We start from the raw sequence: 20,649 nt of genomic DNA, 5'->3' as shown, positions 1-20,649 counted from the left end.
CACTGCAACCTCAAACTCCTGGGCTCCAGCGATCCTCCTGCGGCAGCCTCCTGAGTAGCTGGGACTATAGGAATGTTCCACCACACCTGGCTGATTTTATTTTTCTACAGAGATGGGGTCTCACTCTTCCTCAGGTTGGTCTCAAAGCGATCCCTCTGCCTCAGCCTCCCAAAGTGCTAGGATTACAGGAGTGAGCCACTGCACCCAGCCTCAGAAGACACTATACCCTTTATTATTTCTTCCTATTATATAAACATGCCTTTATCTCATGCTTATCTCATACTTGCCATTTTTTATTGGTCCACAGAGATGGTACCTAAATAAAATGAGCAACTCAGAACCTAAGATAACAAGGAATAGTAGCAGAAACCAGGTTAAGGTGGCAGCTAAATCTGCCCAAGCAGCCAATTTTATTGACATTGCATTACAGAGAATCTGAATTTAACATAAGAACGTTTTTACATAAAGCCAATACTTGAACAACCTTCCATCATTCAAATTATCTGTAAGATAAAAAGTTCTTATTTCTAAAATTGGTGTTATTTACATCAAAAAGCTTTCGAAAAGTTAGATCATAATAGCTGTTAAGACATAGGACTTTGTTCATTTTCTCAGTGGAGAGTATAGCTAACCATCGGTCTTTGGAAACACAGTAATCCTGCAAACATTTAAACTCCAATTCACAAACATGGATTACTGAAAATCCTTTATTTATGATAGTTGCACCCAAGTAAATGAAAACCAATCTTTATCCTTTCATTAACACAGAGAAAAAGACAAAGCTACTTTTCAGCTACAATGTAGTAAATCCAGAAACACAAGAAACCTGCTCTACATGTTTCAGTTCTTACAAGGGAACCTAACAGGTATTTTTGCATTCCGTTTCTGCTCTCACTAAATATCTGACAATTAACCAAAAAAAGCACCAAGAACTTCATGCTACAATGAACAGAATCACTTGAAGGATTTACTTATACAGTCTTTCTGCAAGCATTAAAATGCCCTATAAGGTAAAACAATAAACCACTGCTGTAATTTAGGCAAAAATTAAATGTTAAATCATTTCACATAAGAATGATTAAAATCCAGTTTTCCCATCGATCATATATTTAGTGGAACATTTCATCACTTTTTGTCTACCAGCTTTTGTAGGTTCCTAATTGCTTACCATGACCAAGCATAAATATCTTCTCCTTTTTCAGACTAAAACTTACTCCCAAGCAAATCATTTTAAATTTTAAGACTATATCTCTTCCATGAACATTACCTAGTCTTCACAGCATAATGTAAAAAGCCACTTCTAATCGTGTTTTGGAAATAGGCACAATATAAAAAAAAATCAATTCTTATTCCCTTTCCCACCCAAACTGTATGCGCCCCATTTTGATTAGATGAAAGATAATCTTAATAGAATTTCACTTAAATTAGCTAATACAAGAACTATGATTCCATTTGATTAACCACTTTATTCTGACATAAGGTTGTTTTAAATTTTCATTAAAGCCAACAAATAAAAGTCAGAATTGTACACAGATCTAGAATAAGTCAATACTTACCAAAGATGATTTTTTAAAAGTACTATTAGGGTATTAAGCTAATAAGCAAACTTCAAAAACAATTATGAGAAAAAACATACATAAAGCAAAACAGTTCAGGGTTTCATTGTCCTTCTCTATTTTCTTACCGAAGAAAAAAAGAGTTTGTAATATTTATAAAATGGAAGTCAGATTAGCTGTCTGCCATCCTAACTTTAAAGTGAAATATGAATGAAAACTAAAAACTCATTTCTTTGGACACTTACATTTGAAATTAAATGGTTACTTGTGCAACATCCAAACACTAAAATGAACTGTACAGACAGCAGTGCCCTGGGACAGTAGTGAAATGCACAAAGAAACTCTAGCAGATACGTCTTCTGTGCTTTTCTATCAGTGCATATATGTATAGTGCATGAAGAATGCAAGTCCACTCTTACTCATTATGTTCCAAAACCACTAACACATCTAATCAACCAAACTGCTGAAGAATACTTACGACCTTTCTAAATTTCATTCACAGTTGAGAACCTTTATTTTGTATCACAAAAGCGTACGCTAATTTCTTAAAGCTTAAGAAATGACAATGTAGACTTGTGCTCAAACTGTAGCTACAGACTGTTTTAGAACTTCAGACACAATGAATTAAAAGTAGATTAAAATGTTAAATTCTACCTCAAAAAATTCCACTATCCTATGAATGTTAACTAAGACCTCTCAAAGATTGAGGACCAGCAGAACACTATCCATTTCACCCTGGAACCACGCAGAAGTTTTCTCTTTGTTCCCAAACCAATTTGACAGCCACATGCACTGAGACTCAAAAGAACACAGGTGGCCATAGCCATTCTATCTGTTTGTGGCCCAAGGGTCAAAGTGAGATCATCACCTCTGGGAGGTAAGATATAATCAATGCTTGCAAATCCTCATGGTGGCATAGAGATGCAGCACAACTGAAAACATTGATTATTCTAAAGAAGGGACAAGACACTCGGGGGCAGGGGGCTGGGGGGGGGGGGGGCGCAGTATGACTCAGTGGCATCTTCCTGGCCAGTCACACCAAGAAAAAGGATTAAGAAACAACAGGTCTTCAAATGGCTCTCAACGGACAGTGGCCAAGAACCAAAAAAAAAAACCTCACCCAACCATCTGCAGGAATCCTTCCACCAAAAAGCAGAAAATGTATATTCAGGGCCTTAGTCTTCTAATGGACTAAAGGACCGAAGTCCTCTAAAGAGCAGGGTCCACGTGGGACAAAGTTACAAACACTAGAGTTGATTTCTGCATTTGATCTTTCTCCAGAGTACCCTTGATCAACACTACCCAGTTAATGCAAACACCTTGTGAAGGCTAATTCCTTTTAGATTGTGCTTTAAAGTTGCTAACATAGCTAGACTATACCCCTCTGCTAACCACAGAAGACCCAAGAAAAATGGCATGTTTTTATCGGTGATTTCATTAATCTGGGAACCCAGATTAAAGATTCCATTTTGAACATTTCTCAAGATAAGACCTCCGTACTTTATCATAGTGTTTTTCTTTACACTTGTTTGTACTTTATGTTGAAGTCTAAGTAACTCAGCAGGTGGAAGCCAACCCTTCATACCCATGCATCAGAGCCCACTCTTTTCCCTAGCTATAGACTACTATTTTCAGTAGCAAATGCTGTTTGTCACAAGGAAGCTAAGTGGAAAGGAACAAATCCCTCTTCAGGACAAATGTTTAGCTACCACTGTGAAGTCACTATGACACACAAGGCGGATCACAGCTGTGCGTGTTCTGGGTTATCTTCCTGTAAGAAAGCAGGGCACTTCAGTTTGGCTGGAGTTCTAGGGTATCAGCACAGGAAGGACCAGACTCCCAAACACTGGTCTCTAAAGAGAAAACTTACTTTAGATTCACTGGATTGCTTAGCAATCATACTTAGAAAAAATTAACTTTATCCAGGGCTAGAAAACACTTGGCAATGGCCTTGATGTGTGTCTGTATGACTATGCTAAGGCCATGCAATGATCACATTTCTGGCCTGGTGCATCATACAGCACTCAAGTATTGACTATCTTCTAAAATTTCTTCCATATACTCTTTAACCAATAACTATAAGCTATCTTCTCCCTTCGGGACACTTTTGTTCTATAATAATAATCTATCATATTTTTTAAAACTGCAGTGCAGAACTCTACTTTGAAAGCATAGAACAAAGCCTGTACTGCCTCTGTGCAATTTGCCATCTTTCCTACACAGGAGTACAGACTTCAAAAGCAACTCAATTCTAGGAAGAAGATGCTAAGGAAGCCCATCATCTCATTTTTAGAATTTTTGGCAACTATACAAATGCACTTTAAAGTCTTAGGACATAATACAAAATGAGAAACTCTAGCTAGGCTTACCAAGCTGTCAAGAATAAGGTTTGACAGTGGCCGGGTGCGGTGGCTCACGCCTGTAATCCTAGCACTCTGGGAGGCCGAGGCGGGTGGATCGCTCGAGGTTAGGAGTTCGAGACCAGCCTGAGCAAGAGCGAGACCCTGTCTTTACTGAAAACAGAAAGAAATTATCTGTCCAGCTAAAACATATATATAGAAAAAAATTAGCCGGGCATGGTGGTGCATGCCTGTAGTCCCAGCTACTCGGGAGGCTGAGGCAGAAGGATCGCTTAAGCCCAGGAGTTTGAGGTTGCTGTGAGCTAGGCTGACGCCTTGGCACTCACTCTAGCCAGGGTGACAAAGTGACACTCTGTCTCAAAAAAAAAAAAGAATAAGGTTTGACAAAACTGTTGTTTTACTAACTAACACTTGTTTACCTAGAGACAGATATGTAAAGTAAGGGATACTTTCAGACAAAATAATGGTATCTTGCTTATCATTAATCTAAAGCAACAACAATACATGTGAACCCCTTCCCCCAGGCCAGAAAATAGTCCAAGTCAAAATCATCAGGAAGAAAATGTCAATGAATCTGACTTTATTATAACTATGATAAATATACAAAGAAAATACTACCTCAGAGGAAAAAGAAACATAACAGAGGTCAATCAAAATATCTCTGAGCAGGGAGGTCCACTGGTATGAAAATAAAGATAAAATGCCAAGAGAAGGTTTCTTAAGAAAAATAACTTGGCATGAAGTCTAATATTATAATTGAATTTGCTTTCCTTGCTGTTTAAGTTACTAACTATTGGAGACCAAAAAAAAAAAAAAAAAAAGTTAAAAACATATGTAAGTGAGGAAGTAGGTAGTGAAATGTTTTTAATGCAAACATGCACTCAGACCCTAACTTTATGTTGAATTTTATAGAAGAATTTAACTCCTATAGTAGAAGAATGTTATTCAGTTGGATTTTTTTTTTTTTGAGATAAGAATCTCTGTTTGCTCCAGCTAGAGTGCAGGGGCATCATCATAACTCACAGCAACCTCAAATTCCTGGGCTCAAGCAATCCTCCTGCCTCAGCCTCCTGAGTAGGCTGGGACTACAGGCACGTGCCACCACACCTGCTAATTTTTTCTATTTTTAGTAGAGACAGGGTCTTGCTCTTGCTCAGGCTGGTCTCGAACTCCTGAGCTCAAGCAATCCTCTCGCCTCAGCCTCCCAGAGTGCTAGGATTACAGGCGTGAGACACCGCACCCGGACTTAAATCTTTTTGACATTACACACAAATTACTAAAGCCTTCAAAAGTACCAACCCAATCTTACAGCATAAAATTAATAGAAAAATATTCAAAGCTCAAAACAGCAAGCAGTGATCACAATTTCTTTGATAGCATTGGGAGACTTTCCTTTATATACGAATACAAAAATCCAACTTAGTTTTACAACATATTTAATCAAACTTGATCCATGCTAAAAGAGTTCTATCAGGTTCTCAGACCTCTTCAGATGCTAATGCCGTAGGGCATCTCTATTTGAAATCCTAAACCATTCACCTGCTATTTCTTAACAAAAGCTTGTGAAAATCATGTAAACTGTACCCTTATCTTTTGGATTACTACGGTTAAGTACAAAAACAATTCATTTAGCATCTTATAAATCATTAGAGTTATACGTAAAAGCACCTACATGTTTTTAAAAAATAAAAGATTCACAGTGCACTGCACTTTGGAACATATAAAGGTTGGAACATAAGAACATTTAAAAAGAGAATTCTAAGACTTATTCTCTCTCTCAAAGGCATAAAACATAATTAAGCCAACACAACTACTCTTCTCATCTAGCTTCTTAAAATGCAGCACTCAGTAGAAGTAAATTATTGCATATTCAGCATACTGCTTTATCACTTGATTTCCTCAAACCATGCTAAAATTTCTCAAAGGAGAAATCCAGTTCTGTGCTAAGCATGGCCTTTCTCAGGTACCCACTGAGAAACTAATACACAGGTTTGAGGGAATAAGTACAGTAGATGTACATAAAACAGGTACACCCAACTTAAAACATTTTCTGCATAGTTAAGTCACATCATACATATAAACCGTAGCAGACATCTTTTACCATTTTTTAACCCCAAACTGTCAAGATGAGCTAAAAGCCTCAAGTTATCATAATCGCATCCCAACAATACCCTTATTTTGTTCCACAGTGCATTAAATGAAGCAGCACAACAGCAATAACATTTAACCATAGTTAAACTACTGTAATCATAAAGATAATCTGTTGGTTCTTAGAAAGGCTCAACACCATTAGAGGCCATACTTCTGGTAACTAACTCTAATCTCTTTCACTTCAGTATTGAGAGCTGAAAAATCCAACTCTACAGGCACCAGAAAGACTGACCAAAGTACTCACTTAAAAAGAAAAAAACAATACAAAACACACTAAAAAATTAAATGATTTCCAAATGACAGTTAACGAGTGAAAATTATTCATCTGCCAGGCAAACTATGTTTTCACTCCCTTAACAATTTAATAGAAATCTGGAATGCTGGGACCAACTGTAAATATGGCTCAAGGAGACCCAAGCAAAGCAGCCGAATTTCTGAAAAGAACAGTAAGAGCTTCCAAACACAATCATATAATGCATTAAAAATCAAAAGTCACAGAAGGATTCACAAATTTGTCACATTAAAAGATGCAGGATTCTGAATAACATGATTCGATACACACTGTGGTAATTGTGGATTCTCCTGCTTAGCACCAAGAGGGTGACACTTTCATTAATAAATAGAATTTCTCCTTTAAAATCAAGCCACTTAAAAGCTAAAGCAAAGTACTACCAAGTGAATTCCTTACAAAAGCCCTTCCTTTAAAAAAATCCCATGGGGTTAAGCAGAATCCCTAATTAAATAAGCTACCTATACAGAATAAAGATTTCTGCAATAACATTTACAAGCAGAGAAATATTCTATGGATACCATTGTAAAAAAAATTTTTTAACTCATGACAGATGCGCGTGCACACACACACCCCCGCCACACACACACACTCTCTCAACACACCCCCCACCCCCCAAAATAACCTTCAATGAGGTCAGATGCAGCCAAAACACTAAAGCCCCTTAAAGTCCTGGTGATTGTCCTCAATTATAGCTGAAATCCTTCTTAAAATGGGCACTGCCATCTTTATTTGGATTTAAGAATTCTCAAGGAGCAAAATACATTCCTAGGAGTGATGGTACGTTACTTGCATGTAACATACACAAACTGTAACCTAGTGAAATGCTTTATTTGTACTTGGGTAAACTGCATAGCCCCCCCTTTCCCATTCTATCATCCAGGGGCTTTAGCGTGCCAATAAAAGCATGTCAGTCTCTGCTACTATTGCAAATTGGAACCTAATATAACATCAGTTTCCACAGATCAACACTGAGATGCAAAGTAAATCCTAATGATGTCAGTTTTCAACACATATTTACAAAACTAGAATATAGAAGAAATTTCCACAAGAACAATATCATTGCATAATACTAAAGGGTTAGAGGCAAGATGGTAAAGATATGTAGGGTCCCAGCCTCCATGCTCTCTGCCACCGTCTCTCCAGCAGTCTCACAGGTTTACTACTGACTGCATGCCACACTACTTAAACTACAGTGTCAGCTCCCCACCAACTCAATCTCCCTCTGGGCTGCACACTTTGTCTTTGTGAAGTGCTAGGAGTTCATTTTGAACATGAACATTATATTGCAGAAGCTGGCTCTAAATAAATTCTTTCAACAAAACTCCAAACAGAGAAGATCAGAGAGCCTCAGTGGTTAGAAGCAAAGAGATGCACAAAATGCCATCAAAGTAGATGACCTGCAATCTTGACATCTGTGACACTTCAGCTCTTGTGTTCATTTAATAATTGGTATTTTAAGTTTCTTCTAAAAATTTCAATATAAGTAAACTATTACTACAATCACTATAATGGGTAGACAGAGCATTTCCATTAACTTAGCTACTTGATAACTCAAAACGCTATTTTCTTGACTAGAATACAAAATAAAACCCACAGTCACATAGAATAAATGCCCTCAAAAAAAGAAACTTGTACCAAACACTGAAAAGGTAAATCTGTATAAAAGGTTATAACTGCATTTACAGTGCAAACTCATGTTTTCTTTCTACTTTCTCTTCTGCACAGAAAATCTCTTCAGAAACATTGCCTCCCTGCATTTCTTTAAAACACCTGAGAAAGGTAAGGCTTGAGGAGACACTCACTAAAACGCAACAGGTCTCAGATCTTGGGACTGCAAGAATACATCTGCTATCAAAGGTCCAAGATCTTCATTATAGCATTATGGTCAAACTTGAAACTCAGAAAGGCTCTGGATGAAAAGAGGAACTTGCAATGTCCGTTACATGCCACCGACTGTCCCTCGGCATGTTCTAGCAACTGATCTTCACCGGAGCAAGGTAAGTCATAAACAGCATCTGTTTAAAAAATTAAAAAAGAGAAGCTCAGTAACCTTAGATAAGGAATCAAATACTGTCCTTTGCCTTTGTTACAAAGTACTTCATATACAGTAGATATTTATCTTTCCACACTCTAAATTTAACACCAAGTAGGACCACCAAGTCACGTATTTTCCTTCCCTAAATTGGTGCTCAACTGAATTGCTAATCTACAGGGTGTCCCAAAAGTAACCATACACACGGAAAATGAGAAATTGTAGCTAAATATACCTTTGTTTACAGAAACATTCATGACAAAATTTTACAGAATTGTTCCTTTGTATGAAGACTTTTGAGACACCCTGTATTACTGCCTATTTTCACACAAACATTCAAAATCTTAATCTGTGTCTAAGACTTTTGACATTCCCTTGCTTTCAAAAATGGGCATACCTTTATCTACCTCTCATACTTGTATTTTGTGCTAACATAATGGGAGCTTCTTGACAGAGATCAAAATGAAAGCATTATAAATAGTAAAATTACACTGTAAGAACCGTAAAGATTATAATTCTAGAAAAATAAAGCTAGAGTTTAGTAAGTCTTTCAGGAATATATCAATCAAAGAAAAATCCAAATTTTCAAAAATCATAGTACAACAAAACTCTAATTTACCTGGGCTTTTTTCTTTTAAATAGAGCAGGAATTGACCAGGAAAGTGGGTTTGGAACGGACATCAAGAGGCAGAGACAGAAAGTTAAGTCTGAAATGAGGCCTCCCACGGCAAGAATCCTTTTTTATACTTCTCAAAACAACTCAGTTTTATATATCCATATCATGCCCAACTGTGCTGGATATACTGAGTTATAGTGTGTGCCTTCTTTAATGTTCCTAAACATTAAGTAACTGATTAAATAACTACCATTAAATAACTGAAATAACTGATTTCTGGATACATATTGATTAGATTTAACTATCAGCCTATCATGTCCCCAACACCCAAGGTGACCAGAAAAAATCCTATTAAGAGGACTTCGACCCCCATAACTTCTCTATACTAAACTCCAATGAGGGCAAAGGATAGATTCTTCAATAAATGGTGCTGAGAAAAATGGATATCCACATGTAAAAAAAACTGGATCCTTATCTTATACCATACACAAAAATGAACTCAAAATGGGTTAAAACTTCAATGTTAGACGTGAAACCATACCACTCCCAGAAGAAAACATAGGGGAAAAAGCTCCTAGACATTGGTCTTAGCAATGAATTTTTTTTGGATATGACACGAAAGCACAGGCAACAAAAGCAAAAATAAACAAGTGGGCCTACATTGAACTAAACTCTAATGATACTTCCTAATTATTCATAGTTAACTTTAACTTTCCGTAATAGGGTTTAAGCATCACCTTCATCTCTTTTTAAATAGCTTTTATATTACTTAAATCACAAGACAATATTATAGAGAAGGAATATAACATTGCTTTTCACTTCTTAGACTTTTCTATATGAATGCCTTAAATTTAGATGTCACATAAATGGAAATCACTGCACAGGAAATTTCATACAATTAAAAATAACATCTAAGAAACAAGAGTATACTGCACTTCCAAATGACACCTATTAAATCAGTATTACCAAAGAGCTTTCTACATTCATTAGGATTACTTTCCAAATCAGACAACACACCCACTTTTCATAACTAAGGAAAGAGAAATTACAAGCATCACTGTAGTAAAAGCTATCCTTAGTACTGCCTTTAAAAGCTGATCATCATTACCTCCAAAAAGGGGAAAATGTTCCCCTTCTGAAGTTAGTGCATCCCTTATGTGTATATGAGAATGAGGATTCCTCACTTTTACAATATTTCGTTCTTTCCACTCTCCATCTAATCCCCAATAATTATTTATTTATAATATTCATGCATTGCACTGAGTCTTATATTCACAAAACAGCACAGTCAAAATGCAAATAATTTCATTTTTTAATCATCTAATTCATTTTAGCCAGTTTCATATTTAGACATCTTCACACACACGAACGCTTTGTACAGAACACAGGCAACTCTTCCTGCTTAACTACCACAGTTCATCATAAATGCCACTAAAATCAAAGTTAGGTAAAACCCAACCAAATCACACAAGGCAGAGATTTTAAAAAGAAAGAGACTTGCCTGTTTCAAAATTATCCTGAAGTTTTCGTGGGTGAAGTTTCTTTTCACATTTCTATTAAAAAAAAACACACACACACACCCCACACACAATCTCCAGTTATTTAACATATTAAAAATCAGAAGCTATATTATCAAATATCTCAGGGAGCGAGAAAATTTAACCAAGAATATAATCACCATCCCATGTTTTTTTTTTGAATTTTGTATTTAGTTTATACAACTAAAACTTTTTTCAATTCTTGATCACATGCACATTATAAAGACACCAGAAAAAGAAAAATATTATTACATTTCTCAACTTGAGCTAATTACTATTAACATTGCCGTGTGTATCTTCTTAGCATTTTTTCCATGAAGATATGTATATGTTCACATATTTTCATATAACTGTATAAATTTTAAATGGAATTATAATACTACCATACTATAGCCTTTTAAAATCTAATATATTGTCAACAAATTCCTTCCTCAATAAATACAACCTACATATTTTACTGATTTCATGGTAGTCTATTGTATAGATCTATGATTCTACAGTTAATAACATCTTGGATATTTACATTGTTTCCATTTTTTCATTAGTATGAAGAATAAGGAGATGAATATTCTTTAAATTTCCCCCTTCTAGGAAAATAAGTGTTTTGGTGGTTGTTGTTTTTATTACCAGATAGGGTCTTACTCTGTTACCCAGGCTAGAGTGCAGTGGCCCAATCATAGAATTCCTGGACTCAATCAATCCTCCTGCCTCAGCCTTCCCCAGTAGCTGGGACTACAACCCCAGACCACCATACCTTTTTTTTTTTTTAAACAGGGGTCTTGCTATATTGCTCAGGCTGTTCTTGAACTCCTGGCCTCAAGTGATCCTCCTGCCTCGGCCTCCCAAAGTGGTAGGATTATAGGCGTTAGCCTGGCCAGTAAGCACTTTAGAGCCAAACTCTTCTCCAGAAGGTTGTACCAATTCATAATTTTTATGTGTTGTCCATATACTCAATAATACACAACCGGGTATTAAAATCTTTTCATCTTTGCAATCTCAAGGGAGAAAGTGGTATTCCATCTTAATTTACATTCTTTGACTACACATACTGTTTGACACTTTTCATGTTCTATCACTTTTATTTTTTCTCTTATAAACTATTTATATACTTGTTCTTCATTAACTTTCTTTTTTAAAAACTTAAAAAATCTATTTAAGTTCTTCTAAACAAACATGAGAGTCAATTGTGAAGTTCCTCAAAAAAACATACAAGGATTTTGACTGGTAGCAACTTGAATTTATACATTAACTTGTGGAGAATTAATATTTGTACAGTATTATCAATAAGAAAGTATGTGTCGTTAGAAACTGATGTTGAATTTTATGAAAAATTTTTTAGATCATCTATTGTCTCCTTTGTTCTTCTCACTACTTCAATCAAAGAAACGTGAAGTAACAGTAACAGGCAAGTAGTCTGCTAATAAACCAATCTTCAACATAGATTTACTGAATCATTACACCTCAGGTTAAATAAACAACATCCAGGGAATTCAGGTAAAATGTTTTTGCTAAAAGTTTGAAATTACTATTACCACTCCCTGTTGAAGAAATGAAAAATAGGTGAAGCTACGATAAGAAAATCCAACGTTCAGATATCAGTCAGGACTTACAGAAAAGATAAGCAAGGAGACCATTAGTTATGAATTACCTTCTGGAGCACAAACTAAATAACAGAATGAAAGGAAATGCCTTGAAATGTTCACAACTATTTGTCTTCAGGCCTAGTCTAATGACAATGGCACTGGCTATGGATGTTTTGTTTGTTTTTAATCTTCTAAACTCTATCAACTTGAGAAAAAAAATACATGATGAACTTCTCCCAATTTTTAACTTTATTACAGTAATATAGAATATTTAGAAAAATACAAACAAAACAATTAGTCAAAAAATTGCTCTAGAACTGATTCGACTACATGGTGTTTTTTGTGGCATTAAAATAAATGCAAATAGCCACATAAAAAGCAAAGATTAGGCCAGGTGCGGTGGCTCACGCCTGTAATCCTAGCACTCTAGGAGGCCGGGGCAGGAGGATCCCTTGAGCTCAGGAGTTTAAGACCAGCCTGAGCAAGAGTGAGAACCCATCTCTACTAAAAAAAAAAAGGTGAAGATTAGCTGTGCAGTTGAATCGATGTTATAAACCTATAATTAAGAGTGGCCAAAGATTTTTACTGTGAATATAATAGTGCACAATTTAGCTCCATAAAAATCCTAACAATCTATCAATTAAAATAAGATCAAAGCAAATAACATTAATGTGCCTTGACAATGCCTTGCTCCACTCTTAGAAAGGGTGAAGTGCCTACTTAGCATGGGAGCTGTCACTCTTACCATCAAAGAATTCTGCTGCTTCGCTGGCTGGCTGTGGACCCCATTTGTTCTTTTCTTTTGATTAGGTGAGTCTTGGTACTGTTTTCTGCCATTTCCCCTCATACTTTGATTCTGTTTTTCCAATAAGAAATAAAATATGCATCTATAGTATAATGTAATAGCACAAAAGAATACAATCCTCTGGCTATGTTTAGCTAGTTCAATCAAGTTTTCAGCAAACCTCTGTCTCCCACCCAATTTTCATAAATCACCATATATCAATGTTTTTTTATAGAAGATAGGGCTTCACACAGCAAGATTCCTCTAAAGGTATGAAATAGCAAATATAATGGTCCCTAGAAATTTTCCACGCCTGTTGCCTTATCGTATATCTGCTTAGAGATTTTGTTTATAATACATAAATGGAACCTCTCTGTGAGGGAATGCTGAGGCACACTGGCCACAGCTCTTAGAGCAGGAAATAGGAAGCAAATGTTATCAATTGCTACCTTGAAAAATCTGCTTTAAATTATTAATAAACAAATAAGCACTATCAAATGAATGATCACTTTTTACAAAATAATGAAGATTGGTGTTTTCAAAATTTGGGCCAGTATTCCTAAATTTAGACATAAAACCTAAACATGCAGTTGTTTATATCTTGCTATTAAACTGCTTTAAACCAGGCATGGTGGTTCACGCCTATAATCCCAGCACTTTGGGAGGCAGAGGATCACTTGAAGCCAGGAGTTTGAGACCAGCAATGGGTAACATTAATGGGGCCCCCTCTCTACAAGAAATTTAAAAATTAGCTGGGTGTGGTGGCACTTGACATAGCAAGACTGTCACTTTAAAAAATTTTTAAAAATAAACAAACTGCTTTCACATGAGTTAATTTTCCCACAAAAAAAACCCTAAGTTTAAACTAAAACACATAAACTTTCTTTTCAGAGACAGGGTCTCACTCTGTCGCCCAGACTAGAATACAGTGGTGTAATACAGTGGTGTGATCATAGTTCACTGCAACCTCCAATGCCTGGGCTGAGGCAATCATCCTGCCTCAGCCTCTCCAGTAGCTAGGACTACAGGCATGCGCCACCATGCCCAGCTAATTTTTCTATTTTTTGCAGAGATGGGGTCTCACTATGTCGCCCAGGCTAGTCTGAAACTCCTGGCCTCAAGCAATCCTCCTGCCTCCGTCTCCCAAGGTGCTGGGATTACAGATGTGAGCCACTGTGCCCAGCCTATTTATTATTATATTTCATGTGGTACAACATACATAAAATTTACCATTTCAACCACTTTTAAGTGTATAATTTAATGGCATTAAGTAACAGCCACAATGTTGTGCAACCATCACCACTATCGCTTCTCAAACTTTTTTTCATCACCCAAACTTTGTGCCCAAGAAACAGTAACTCCCTATTCTTCCTTCCCTCCAGCTTCATGGTAATCTCTAGTCTACATTGTGTCTCTATTAATTTGTCTAATCTAGGTACCTCATCTAAGTAAAATCATACAATATTTGTCCTTTTGTGTCCAGCTTATTTCACTTAGTATAATGTCTTCTAGGTTCACCCAATTTGTAGCATGTTATCAGAATTTCATTTCTTAAAGGCTGAATAATATTTCATTGTACATATGTACCACTTTTTGTTTACCCATTCACCTGATGCCAGGCATATGGTCCGTTTCCACCTCCAAGTATCGTGAATAATGCCGCTATGAACATTAACATACAAGTTATGTGTTAAAAGTCCTTCTTTAAATTCTTTTGCGTATATACCTAAGAGGAGAATTGCTGAGTCATATGGTAACTCCACATTTAACTTTTTAAGAAACTTCAAGCTGTTTTCCAAGACAGCTGCACCATTCTACATTCCCATCAGGAATGCACAAGGGCTCCAATTTCTCCATGTCCTTCCCAACTCTTGTTATTTTCTGCTGTTATTTTTGTTTTTTATTACAGCCATCCTAATGGGCAAGAAATGGTATCTAATTGTGGTTCTGATTTGCTTTTCCCTAATGATTAATAATGTTGTTGTATGCTACAGGTATGTAAAAAAAATAAATAATAACGTTGAGCATCTTTTTGTACACTTATTGGCCATTTGCATATCTTCTTTGGAGAACAATCCAAGTCCTTTGCACATACTTTCATTGGGTTTTTTTGTTGTTGTAGCTGAGTTCTAGGAGTTCTTCGTATATTTTAAATATTAATCCCTTATCATATATGATTTGCAAATATTTCCCCCTTTTGTAAGCTGTTTTTACTCTTTTGATAGTGTCCTCTGAAGCACAAAAGTTTTTAATTTTCACAAACCCAGTATATTTTTAAAAAGAAAAATGAAAACAAAAAATAAGAGTGATCCCCAAAGGGACAGTTAAAAAGAGATAATACCAAGTATCAGTAAGGATGCAGGACAATTAGAACTCTCATGTATTTTGCTGGGCATATAAATTACTTGAGAAAATTAGTTCCAAGTATATACTCAATAACACAGGCATATCCAATGATCCAATAATTCTTCTTTTAGTTATACAAAAGAATTGTGTACGTTCATCAAAAGACATGTATCAAAAATAGCAGCACTGTTAAAGCCTCAAACTGGAAACAAGCAAAATGTCTATTAAAAGTGAATTGGGGCTGGGCGCAGTGGCTCACGCCTGTAATCCTAGCCCTCTGGGAAGCCGAGGCGGGTGGATTGCTCGAGGTCAGGAGTTCAAGACCAGTCTGAGCAAGACCTTGTCTCTACTAAAAATAGAAAGAAATTATCTGGCCAACTAAAAATATATATAGAAAAAATTAGCCAGGCATGGTGGCACATGCCTGCAGTCCCAGGTACTCAGGAGGCTGAGGCAGTAGGTCACTTAAGCCCAGGAGTTTGAGGTTGCTGTGAGCTAGGCAGACAGCACGGCACTCACTCTAGCCAGGGAAACAAAGTGAGACTCTGTCTCAAAAAAAAAAGTGAATTGGATAAATAAATTGTGATACAACCATACACTAAAATAATGAAAATCAAATTTTACAATACACTGTTAATTTTTTCCCAAACAAAATCCAACAGATCTTATTTATCTTAAATTGGAAGATATTTCCCTTATGACTTCTTTTAAAATGAACAGCATGTATATCAAAGTCAGATATGAACTCCTATTACTCATTTTACTAGATTTATACAAAAGCTATAAATATGAAGGAGTCTCAGCCCTGTTTCAAATTACAAGTAAGGAACACAGCAGCCACCTTTGATCAACAATTCAGAACTCTATAACTATTAATATGCAATGCCTCAATTTAGAATGATTTCAAAGCCAAATGATCTAAATTTCTGAAAAATCTTAATTGTACATCACTCACCTTTGCTTTTAAAAGGTCAGACATTTCAGAATGATTATTATATGGCTTTTGCTGCAGTGGCTGCCTGTGCTTTACCCACTGGTCACCAGGAGAACCATCAGGAAATAACTGCTGACTGTGGCGTAATTTGGTTCGACTATATCAAGATTTTAAAAATAAAAATTAGATCAGAAAGTTTTCACTTATAGTTCTTTTAACACCTGAATAGTTTATCTTGCAGACTAAAAATTTTACTTTCTTATTTATGGTCTATCTCCCCCCACTGGAATATAAGTTCTAAGAGGGCAGAGATTCTTATCTGCTTTGTCTACAACTTTATCTCTAGCACCTAGAGAAGTGTCTGGCATTCATCTCCTCCCTATAAGTGATTATACTGTGCTGTTAAAAATCTGAAGAAAATAATTATTTCTAAAGTTAGCTGAAATGAACATAAGTGCATTTTCCTTATTAATAGGACAAGCAACCCATATTCTTGCTAGGATGTTTAAAGTATGGAATTTGATCCTGTACAGGTCAGTTATGGACCCCATCCATAACTGTAAGAGGATCTGAGAAATTCAGCTATTTTCTAAAGCAAAAAGTTAAGGGGCACAGACAAGGGATTAGCAAATTAAATAAAGATCCAGTCTCAAATTCTTATGCAAAAGAATCTGACTCTGAAAAATTGTACTCAGGCAGTAATTTGCAATATAAGGTAAGAAATCTCATTGTATAGTACCACTTCCATGTATAATATATTCCAGAGTCACTGATCCCAAGAATCACATTATAGTAAGATTGTTTCAGAATACTCAGAGTTCTTCTCCTTTCCCATTTAAAAATAATAAAATTTCAGTCTATCCTTTTTCTAGGCACGATTCAGATATTTCCTCCAACACATTGGTCTATATTCTAAAAATACACAAAAAAACCCTGAAATTTGGTTAGAGAAGTTGCTTTATCATCTCCTTACCCACTCACCAAGACCACAAACCCTTGGACTAAGATAGGGAACTCATACCACACACTATGGTCAACAGATTCTTCCAAACATGAACATTCAATAATTATTTTTTCAAATACTGTCATTATTTCCTAATTTTTTTGGCAGTGTCTTTGTTTCTTTTTATCTTGGCTGCATTCCTGTCTACCTTACTTTTTCTATACTGTTTCACTTGTTTCTGTAGTATATTATTTGCTGATTATCACCATAGATTCTGAAAGGCATCTCCAAGCATTTAGTCTAAGCTCCTGTCCTCATAAAACCCATCTAAAATAGAATGCTCTCTATTTTAAAGCTATTGACTATACATGTGGTTTACTCCTATTAATTTCTAAAGCTCTATGATAAAAGCAGAACATCCAAATTGCAGAAAATGTAAAAATCAGCTCTTTCTGAACCTAACATAGGTAAAGTTCTCATAAACTGATGCCAAAATTATATGCTTATTTAATAAACTTACTTCCCCAGTCTACTCTGTAAGTGATTTGGATGCAATTAAGTTCCAAGCAAGAAAATGTTCTTCATAGTTCATGTCCATATAATAGTTACTCTTTTATAATACACAATCTATGCTAGGGAAAGAAAAAAAAGCAAGCCCAGGTCTTCGCCATTCTTTCTTTGACTTTAACAAATTATACATCAGCAGCCATCATCTCAGACCTCAATATCCCAACCAACCATCTTCACAAATTTCCTTATCTCTAAAGTTGGCTATGAGAACAGAGAAGTATAACACTGTGAACACACACAAGTTTTTCTTTTCCTAGTGTTCTACCTATCCACCTGAAAAGTTGGTATCCTCTTGAGTATACTATTTTAAAATGTGCCTGAAGCTACTTTCCAACTGCAATTAACCTTTTACATCTTTTAAAAATCTTCTATTACCCGTGAGACCAATAATGAAATAGTAACTATAAAAAGGAATCCTACACCTCTGCAAACTTTAGAAGCAAAATGCTACCATATTTAAAACAACTATCAGGAAATCAGAATTCAATATATTCAATTATATTCAATAATTCCATAAATGCATTTCTTTACCTCAATTTTTCCACAGTGTAAGGTTTAGCTGGTGTGCTACCAGCTGAGGAAAATCCATTGTCACTATCTGAGGAATCTCCAAATCTTCGAGAAAGCCAGTCCCTTAATGGTCTATGGAAATAAGAAGAATTCACTTTTAGGCCAAGGTGGAAGGATTGCTTGAGGCCAAGAGTATGAGACTAGCCTGTGCAACCCAGCGGAGACTCTGTCTCTGTAAAATATGGAAAAATTAGCCAGGGGTGGTGGTGTGTGCCTGTAGTCCCAGCTACTGTAGGAGTCTGAGGCAACAGGATAGTCTGAGCTCAGGAGTTTGAGGTTGCAGTGAGTTATAATGATACGACTGTACTCTAGCCCAGGCAACAGAGCAAGACACTGTCTCAAAAAACAAAAACAAAACAAAAAGAATTAACTTTTAAAATCTGGCTACAGAAAGAAACTATCAGAATCATGAAGGCTATTTTTAAAGAAATATGAACATACCTGATAAAGGGAATAGCCATAAAAAATTTGTTAGGTGCCAAACCAAGTTTAGATTTTGGGGTCATATCATTTCTATGACAAGGCAATTTCTCAATGGAGAACCACTCAATGTTCTGAAACACAAAAGAAAATAATTCATTTAGTTAATTATTATGAAGAAGTTTCTAAAAGAAATTCCCTATTTCGTTCAATTAGGATACTGTCCAGCAACCTGAAAATACTACCAACTGTTACATACCCGAATTTCTCTCCTGGTTTTCGGGTTAAATTTTGTGTCTTTTGGAATTCCTGGAATAATGTACAAACGAGCAAGCTGGTCATTGATTCGAAGTTCAATGTAATCATCCTTACAAATATAGTCTTTGATATCAAAACCAGTTTCTTCAAAGACCTGGAAATAACAAATGTGGATGAAATTTTCATTTTTAGCTGTTAGACCTCCAGTTCATTAAAATTTATTTCAAAGACAAAAATTCAGAAAAGGGGAGACATTATTTGTATTTACTACTTCTGGAAAGGGCAGAATGGGTACAGAAGTATAAATGTGATATTGAAAAAAAAGAAAGTTCTTATGTCCTACGTTTCTCTATATCCACATCTGGTATTCTGGGTATACACAGAGACAGTCCACTGACATTCAAACATACCCAAACTATACACCTTTCCCAGAATAAAATTCTGAATACTCAGTGATAGAGGTTTCATGGTTTCCCACCTTCCCAAATCTTAACATTTATATACAGAAGACAATGTAATTAAACCATCAATCACATGGATTTATCTTATAACTCATGCATGCTGTCTGAGCATTCCCATTAGAGGAAAAGTCCAGATGCTTTGGTTTTTCTTCTTTGAAACTAAGGTCTAATCTACTGCTTTAGACAGAGCTTAAAAACATTTTTGATTAGTATATCAATCTTAATGGGTTATTAGATTTATAGCTGTAACAATTAAGAATAATTTACCTAAAAGTTTACGTATCAATATATGAAATTGTTTCTCTTCATTAAAGACACCCTTAAGAGAGTCAAAGGGAAAACATAAATCAAAGACACAATCCATTCATATCCAATATATATTAAAAACTCATATATATACACATATACATATCAATAAGACAAGTAACTCAACTTTTAAAAAATGGGTAATGTATAAATGGGTACTTAATAAAAGGGGATATTCGAATGGCCATTAAGAATAAACATGACAAGGTACTCAACATCATTAAACTTCAGGAAAATGGAAGTTAAAACCACAATGATAAACCATTACATTCCTACCAGAGTAGCTAAAAAGTTTTTAATTTGACAATTTGGTGTGTAGGCCAGGATCCATTCATTGCTGCTGGGAATGTAAATTGGTACAACTACTTGGAAAACTATTGACGGTAGCCTCCCTATTACTCAGCAAGTCTAGTCTTAGAGAAATATGGATTTCCTTCCCTCAAAGGGCATATACAAGAAATAGGCACAGCAGCTTTATTCATAGTAGCAAAAACTGTATACAATACAATGTGTAAGAAAATGGACAAAGAGTTATAATATTTGTACACTGGAATATTACAGAGAATAAAAAGAATCAACTATGGAAACATGCAACAAGACGAATCTCACAGACATTATGTTGAGCCAAAGAAGCCAAACACAAAAAAAGTCACAACTGCAAAATTTCATTTATATAAAGCTCAAGAACAAGCAAAACTAATCAATGGTAACAGAAGGCAAAACAATGAGTCCCTTCAGTAAGTGTGGAAAAAAGTGAGTACTGATTGGGACATGGCAGGCAGGACTCTTCGTAAGTGTTTTGTGTCTTTTTTTTTTTTTTTTTTTTTTGAGAGAGTCTCGCTTTGTTGCCTGGGCTAGACTGCTGTGGTGCCAGCCTAGCTCACAGCAATCTCAAACTCCTGGGCTCAAGCGATCCTCCTGCCTTAGCC

The 20,649-nt window shown here is 35.8% G+C and overlaps 1 protein-coding gene across 4 annotated transcripts in view; it reads right to left on the bottom strand.

Moving 5' to 3' along the window:
* The window catches only part of DCP2 (decapping mRNA 2), a 53,186-nt gene that overhangs the window by 6,997 nt on the left and 25,540 nt on the right, over positions 1 to 20,649 (bottom strand). For 3 of the 4 annotated variants that reach the window (XR_006738627.1, XM_045566239.1, XM_045566238.1), the window contains exons 5-11: positions 18,955 to 19,107; positions 18,717 to 18,829; positions 18,237 to 18,347; positions 16,214 to 16,349; positions 12,874 to 12,984; positions 10,509 to 10,560; positions 8,162 to 8,374 (exon numbers count right to left, since the gene is read on the bottom strand). Coding sequence is in view for 3 of the 4 variants with exons in the window: in XM_045566239.1 (XP_045422195.1) it covers positions 8,211 to 8,374; positions 10,509 to 10,560; positions 12,874 to 12,984; positions 16,214 to 16,349; positions 18,237 to 18,347; positions 18,717 to 18,829; positions 18,955 to 19,107 (840 nt within the window). In the remaining variant the exon portion in view is untranslated. Of the gene's footprint in view, positions 1 to 5,339; positions 8,375 to 10,508; positions 10,561 to 12,873; positions 12,985 to 16,213; positions 16,350 to 18,236; positions 18,348 to 18,716; positions 18,830 to 18,954; positions 19,108 to 20,649 lie in introns of those variants that run through there. The other variant, XM_045566240.1, reaches the window with a different exon arrangement.

The sequence above is a fragment of the Lemur catta genome, chromosome 12, assembly GCF_020740605.2.
Source record: "Lemur catta isolate mLemCat1 chromosome 12, mLemCat1.pri, whole genome shotgun sequence".
In the NCBI taxonomy this organism is placed as follows: domain Eukaryota; kingdom Metazoa; phylum Chordata; class Mammalia; order Primates; family Lemuridae; genus Lemur; species Lemur catta.
The sequence above is the reverse complement of the archived record's forward strand: the minus strand, read 5'-3'. Positions and strand labels throughout refer to the sequence as shown.